At 40.8% G+C, this 7,822-nt stretch overlaps 1 protein-coding gene across 2 annotated transcripts in view; it reads right to left on the reverse strand.

Moving 5' to 3' along the window:
* Positions 1-7,822, reverse strand: part of KLF3 (Kruppel like factor 3) — a 32,690-nt gene that overhangs the window by 3,202 nt on the left and 21,666 nt on the right. For both annotated transcript variants that reach the window (XM_026647986.2, XM_026647987.2), the window contains 3 exons: positions 5,917-6,412; positions 5,028-5,178; positions 930-1,090 (listed from right to left, as the gene is read on the reverse strand). In XM_026647986.2, coding sequence (XP_026503771.1) covers positions 930-1,090; positions 5,028-5,178; positions 5,917-6,412 — 808 coding nt within the window. The remainder of the gene's footprint in view (positions 1-929; positions 1,091-5,027; positions 5,179-5,916; positions 6,413-7,822) is intronic.

Raw genomic sequence — 7,822 nt, forward strand, 5'->3', positions numbered from 1 at the left:
AGCTGCTTTTCCTGCTCCATCCCCCTTCTACTCCATGGCCTGTAAGGGCATATCTATGCTTGGAGTGAGGGGTGTTATTCCCAGCTCAAGGAGACATACACTAGTTCTCACTGACCTAGAGTGCTAAAAATAGATTGTTGCCAGAGCAGCACAGCGGGCAGGATGGGATGCCTAGAGTATGTACCCATCTGAGACCACGGGCATGGGTGGCTAGCCCATCCCACTGCTCATGTGGTTGTGGCTGCACTCTGTTTGCAGTGTGCTAGTTCAATCAGAGCTAGTGTGAGTATTTCTCCTTGAGCTTTCACACCCCTAGCTCCAATTGTAGACATACCCTATGTTACACACATTTTAACATAAGAATATAAGAACGGCCATACCGGGTCAGACCAAAGGTCCATCTAGCCTAGTATCCTGTCTTCCAACAGTGGTCAATGCCAGGTGCCCCAGAGGGAATGAACAGAACAGGTAATCATCAAGTGATCCATTCCCTGTCACTCATTTTGCAAACCCAAATGAATGTCAAACCTGTCTAACCTGCATGACTTCACCATTTATACCTGACATGTAACCTACCATTACCACTGAATTTTAATCTTGGGTTTCTGTAGCCAACCCGGACTAAAGGGAAGATTTTATCACTACATGATGGGACTTCCTGGGACATGTGACTAGGACTCAGTGAGTTGGCAGAAGGAGATACATTTAGATTGCTTTACCTGTTCTTTCTTTAGAATGTTGTCTTGGTGGTCTTTACTTTAAACAGAACAATTCAGATAAATTTATGCTAGCCCATATATTTCCTTTTGTTTGAAAAAGCCTGAAGCACCTGTTATATATCTAGAGCTGGTCTTCTGCAGACACTAGAAGTCTAGCCTTGACTGATCCAGACCAATATGGATGAAAGGAAAGTGTACCAAGACTCATACCTGTATGCGTTCTTCTGTGAGCTTTTAGGTGGGAGCTTTTAGTATAGACTTTGTTGCAACCTTCGTAATCACACCTGTGTATTCTGCGTTTCCTTTGTGTGTCTGGAGATTCCACAGGTAAAGGTCTCTTTCCCGGCTGAACTATAACTGAAGGGTGATTCCTATGAAGTGAAGTTATAGGTTATGACTGATGAAAGGTATTTGACAAAGTAAACCTGATTGCAATGATCCACAATAGAGCCCCTTTATTCACTACCACTCTGTCTCTTGGCAATGTGAACTACATTACATGCATGTAAAAGAATTTAAGAAGGCTTAGCAAATTTCGTAGATTTTAGCAGTAATATTTTGATTCTTTCCTCTTTTGAGTTTATTCACTTTGTGGCATGAGCAAAACCAAAGATATTCTTCTCGGCATGCTTGGATTTTAATTTATTTTTACTTATAAAGGAATGAAAGTCAGACTCTTGTTTCTCAGGCAAGTACGCACAGGATTTCCAAACTCTCTCACTGAGTTTCCAGTTAACTTTCATTGCTTTTATTTACATTTTTTATTCTTCCTTAGAAGGCAGCTAATTTGTTTTTAATTTAAAACAGCTTTTCCATATTATTAAAGACATCATATCTTTAGTCTTAAAGCAGAACTCAGAGTCTTTATTGTTCCAGCCACTCCTTTAGAGAGTAATTAAGAATTTCCTGTTTGGTGCTGGCAGAAGGGTGCGGCCTCCCTTTACGACTGACGTCAATTCCTAAAAGTAGAGTTTAGACTGCATGTCACACCCACAGGATGTCTGAAATTGGCACGCCACCTTCATAAACATGATTTTTTCGCCTTTAACCCCACAGGTACTATTCAGGTAAGACATATATATTTTGCATGTACAATTTTTTATATATATATATATATATAAACAATTATGTGTATATGTGAATAAACACACCTTTCTAAGGATATTATCAGCTGCATATAAAAATCACTGGGACCAGCCATGAACCTGCCTTCTATGCCAATGTTAGAGGAAGGAAAAGAGCAAAATATATTTTTTTAAACAGATAGGCCTTTTAAATCACACAGCTTCACTGGACACATTTTCCAACTGATTAATGAATACATATTACACACTCTTAAATATTTTCTAGCTTTTAAGTGAAACTTAATGTGCCACTTCCCACAGCTCACATTGGCCAGGAACAGTGAACCACGGCCATTGGGAGCTACGGGCGGCCATGTCTGCGGACAGTCAACGTAAACAAACTGCCTCGCAGCCCGCCAGCGGATTACTCTGATGGGCCGCATGCGGCCCGCAGGTTGCCCACCACTGCTCTGAGTCCTGTATATACTTGGTGACTTCTCTGTGAGCCTAAGGTGCCATGAGTAACTCAAAAAAGCATGCCCAGCGATGGAAAGATTTGTTGTTCAACATCATATTAAATGTATTTAAAATATTATGATGGGGTCACCAGATGATGCTGTTACACAGTCCTACATGTTCCTAGAATGTGAGCAAGTTTTTAGTCTTAGAAAAAATGTTCTATTATTGTTAGTTTTGTTATTCAGTAGTCCTTTGACAGATGTTGTGGCAGACAGAAGAGAGTAAATTCTCTGCTTTATTCTCTGGATTTGGAGGCAATTCTTGAGACACCAGCTTCTTGAGAAGTAGGCATTGGTGTGCAAGCTGACACTGGTGAAAAAGGAGGTTGCCTGCATGCAGTTTGTGATGGCCTTTGTTCCAGACTGGTATAGGTGTGTAAATAAAGCAAGTTACACTTAGGCTAGGTCCACACTACCCACCTGATTCGGCGGGTAGAGATCGATCTTCTGGGATCGATTTATCGCGTCTCATCTGCACGCGATAAATCGATCCCAGAAGCGCTCCCCCGTCGACTGAGGAACTCCTGCTTGCCGAGAGGAGGAAGCGCTGTCGACGGGGGAGCTTGCCTGCGCCGCGTGGACCCGCAATAAGTAAACTTAGTTCGATCTAGGAAACGTCGACTTCAGCTACGCTATTCTCGTAGCTGAAGTTGCGTTTCCTAGATTGATCCCCCGCCCCAGTGTGGACCAAGCCTTAGAGTACATGCAGACTCTCTCTCTTATTCCTCTTCCATTGGGAAGCCAAGCTGCAAGACTACAGAATTCTGCAAGTGATTTCCAGAGGGGGACACTGGTTTAAGAAATGAGACAATGGTGTCGGAAGAAGGGCCAACATTAAGTAACTGCTGAAATAAAAGATCATCTGTAATTCCACAAGGTCTTGTCTCTGCTTACACAAGCATATCTGAATTTATTTGAGCCTTGCACATGTGGGTGTTTTTCCTCAAACAACTAAGAATGTCTTCCAAAAATCATGTTATGACAGTTTATTTAAGCACGGCCTTGTCCCCACACCCACAGCCCACGTGATGATGGTAGCATGAGTCAAACTTTGATTTCACACAAACAAGAAAACACAAAATTAAGGCTTCATATTACGTTTCAACCATGTCTGTGTATGGCAATAGTCTGAGAACAATACATGAACTTTGATTTAAAGGGAGAACTCTGATATTTCTTTAATTCCCATACAAAAGACGTTGATGTGGGTTAATATAGCTAGATTGTACAACCCACCAATGCTCATTGTAAGACATCAATGGCTTTTATGTATTTTACATACAACCCCCCCCTCCAATATTCCAATAGCAAATTCAAGCACTCAAGAGTTAGAAAATGCCAGATTTATGGTTGCTTGTGCCACCTTCATTCAGTCCCCTTATATGTACATCCCATGCACTGAATAAGGCAAGGGTCCTGTGGAAAAATAGTATGTTATTATATAAATATAATAATGCATTTTCAGAAGGGGACCAAATTAAGGTTGCATGGGAAACTCAAAATCTGACTTTCCTAACTTTCAAGTGCTTGATTTTGCAACTAAAAGAATGTTAGTTTAATGCAATATTTTGTATATGATATCCTAGGTTTTTTTTGAAAGGACAAAGTTAAAAACTATTCTGTACAAATGACCTCCCTATCATGCATCAATAGTAGGATCTGAACCATGAGCCTTCAGCACTACAGCAGGACTAAAAACACTACATGGCAGTAGAAGGCTGATATGCCAGAGTAGAGGAAGGGCTGCTGGTGCCCGATGCTGGGTCCAGGGGGTGATCAAGGGGAGTCCAGCCCAGCTCATTCTCTCTGGTTCACCCTAGGCTACTAGATCCAGGGGTTTATTGCTTGGCTCTCTCTCCCCCCACCCTTGGGACGTGGGGGACTCCTGTCCCATATGATGCTTCTGGTGGGGATGCTTCATGTGCCAGGCTGTCGAGGATGGAGGGATTATTGGGGGGAAGCCCAGCCCAGCTCTCCCCCAACTACTGCTATAACTGTTCTGGCATTCCCAGCATAGAGTCTGCTGCTTTGGCAGAAGCATGGACCAGGCTCTCTAGAATGTTCAGTGGCTGTGGCGGCTGCCAGAATTTTCCTGAGGAAATGGTGATTTTTTTAACACTACAACTGAGGTAGATCTGAATGGAGTTACATGGGACAAAAAAGGCATTTCTGTAACCCGAGGGGTTTCTCCCTAGCAAATATCAAAGGCCTGCTACCACCAAGAGGTGTTGCTCCTTCTCTAAGAAAAGGTCACAAAAATTCACCCCATCCCCAGTGTAATATTTTTCCAGGTTACCAGAGTTTAATACCTGTTTAAATATGGGCCCAGTTCTGCGAGACTATTACAGGAAGAACTACTATTGACTGCACTAGAAGCTCCATTTGTAGTGGTTTGCAGGACTGGGCCCCATATTACTTTAGGAACACATTATACAAATATAGAAGATCTATGTAGTTCACATGTACATAGAATGCATACTAACCATTACACTGCTGAAACAAAGTTGAGGCTGAAGGGTAGAGGAGGAAAAAACTAAGCACAAAACCCAATTCATTTACAATCCGCAACCCTTATTTATGATTTTTTACCACATGTTTCAAAGTACAGTAGCTTTCCCCTCAAAGAACCTATATTTTGTAGCTTCCGTATATGGAACCCAATGTACAGCAAGGCAGTATGTTTCATTGTTCAACTGAAGATAGATACTTTAGGACTAATTACTTACTCTTGCAACATTATTTGCTGAGGAGACAAGGAAGTCATCATTGGAGGAGACATTTGTTCAGGATAGAACTCGGTCCTTGGTGATTCAATTCCTGGTTCTACTTTGATTGTTTTCTTTAATGTGGGCTTCTCATAAGATTCAATTACAGGCACTAGAGGGGGAAAAAATCAAATATATAAAGAGTTATGTGAGTTAAAGGAAAGACAAAATCTGTACAAAACCTCCCAAACTAACAACATGATATCTTGCATCAAGACTCGTATTAGAATACAAGACTTTTCAATTTTCAGTCTACCTCGTGAGGAATTAGAATGCAACACAAGTCTATTCTTATGTATACCAGTTCAAATCTAGATTACTTCTATTTATATCAATATATTTATATGGGTATCAATGAGAGCAGAATTTGATCCAGTAAGACTAGGGGAAAATATTCACACAGTAAACTCTAGGCATTGTGTGTTTTAGAAGAAGACAAAAGAATATTTGTCTCCCTTTTTCATTTCCCTTCAAAATATTTTGACTTATCCTAAAAAACTCATGGATACAGTTATTTTTCTAGATCTGACTAGCAAAAAAGGAGTAGTGGCCCTAATTGTTTTGCTGGAAGAAAATATGTCATGCCCCCTCTTTCTCCCCAGCAACTGAGCAAAACAAAAAAAAACAAACCACACCACACCAAAGCAAACTAAAACGACAAAACAACTCCTCCCCCTATAGCCAGCTGAATGGAGTGGAGGAACACGTCCCCTCCCCCCAAAAACAACCCCAAACCACTGAATGGCACAGCAGTACAGCAAGCCCCCGGAAGTTGGCGCCCAGGGCAACTGCGCTGCATAAAAGAGCACCGGTCCCGCATAAAGGAGAAACATAGCACAACAGCACCCACCTTGCATGCTACTTGGATTTTCCAACTCTTCTGGAAGAACAGTAGACACCATTATAGGTTGCTGGAGATGTGGAGCATACATAAAAGGAACAGGTTGGACCACAAGTGGCTGTATAATTGGAAGTATCCCAGGGCTCCTAAGTCCAGGGCGTGAAAGAGCAGCCATTACTGGAGGGATTGTTAATGGCATGGAAAAAGGTTGAACTCCTGGGGGAGGTGGTGGGGTGAATTTTTTCATAGGTGGGCTGGGTGAGGACAAAGTTAATCCAGGTGAGGCTCTTCTATGTATAGTCTGAAATTTCAGAGGAGAAGGAGAACTTCCAGCTGAATGTGGTGAGCTTCGTTTATTCACTGTAAGGTCAACTGGCTCCATTTGGATTCCATTAGATAGTCCTTCTGGGGTTTGATAGAATTTATTGTGCAACATATTTGGGGTAGGATAAATGACACTGTATTTGTTTGGCTTCATTTGGTCCATGTAATTGGACTGGTATGACTGTGAGAGGGGGAAAAAAAAAAAAGGATGAGAATTGATACAGAAGCCATAACATAGGGAAAAAAATAAAAATCTAGCGCTAAGTTACTAATGGCTGATCAAGTGAAGGAAAATAAAAAAGATGAAGACATGGCATTTTCATGTACTCCTTTCTCTGAGAGAATATACAAGATTTCTCACAAGGGAAATGATTCAATTTCTGATTCACTAATCATTTGGGAAGCAGTACACAATACATGATGAAACAGGGAATAAAACCAGACAACTCAAGACTTATTCAAAGTGCTTTACAAACATTTATTAAGCTCCATATCCATCCTGCATGGTAGGTACATTACGTACTATCCCCATTTAGAGATGGATAAACTCAGGCACTATGGAGACTAAGCAAGACAGTGGTGAAGCTGGAAATAGAACCTCAGGCATCCTAAATCCCCCGTGATTGTTCTAATAACTGGAAAACACTGCGCCTCAATCTTCACTAAAACAGAAATCTATTCTACACACAAAGCCCCCCAAACCAAAACGTATGCAACTGAGCTCCACAAACAGTATCAGAGACAGTAAATGTGAAAAAGCAAAGAGGGAAATGAGTACATTCTAAACCATTTTTTCAGTGTTTTTTCTTGGAGAGGGGTTGGGGAGAATGCAGCTAACTTGCTGTTTTAAACTTGGAAAACAGCTATCCAGAAGAGGAGGCAAAGGGTCTGATTATCTGAGGTGCTGAGTGAGTATTTCCTGTAAGTCAAGGGGAGCGAGTTGATGATTCTCTTTCAAGATTAGGCCCATAACTGACCCTTTCATTCCTAAGCAATAACATTTTCCAGTAAAACACTGAGAATCACCATAGCATTGCATAATTTGTATCACCTCTGAGATACTCTACTGAACAGTTTCTCGTATTAAAAATGTGTAAAACCATGTTATTTTTAATGAAGATAACTAGTTATATGAACTGATGAGATGTGCCAAAATATGAACTATACAAAGTGTAGACTATCCATTCTACTAATTTTTGATATCGGCAGTTTTATTAACTGAATTTCCACTAGTGGTTCTTGGACAAGTCAATCCTCGCTCTGTAGCTATGCTGTTTCCTGACAGTAATAAAACACAGTTTAGATTTTTGGAAGCACATTGGACCGGAAAGGGGGTGTGGGGAAAATTTTTAAAAATGGTAAGGATAGAGATAATTTATGAGCACAAAGCTAATGAATTCTAGTATACAATCACTCCCATGATATTTTTAAATGCATTTTGTTAGGACTAAAAATTCTAGCTAGATCTTGCCTTGCTCTTACATCTGTATTCCCCTCCTCCTCCCAGGTATATTTTAACTGCTATTCATTTGAAGCTTAGCCAAAAATGTTGTTGTAAAGTGTTTTGGAGTTACTGCCTTTGTTTTGATTA

Source organism: Terrapene carolina, unplaced genomic scaffold (assembly GCF_002925995.2).
Source record: "Terrapene carolina triunguis isolate 2854851 unplaced genomic scaffold, T_m_triunguis-2.0 Scaffold66, whole genome shotgun sequence".
Lineage (NCBI taxonomy): Eukaryota > Metazoa > Chordata > Testudines > Emydidae > Terrapene > Terrapene triunguis.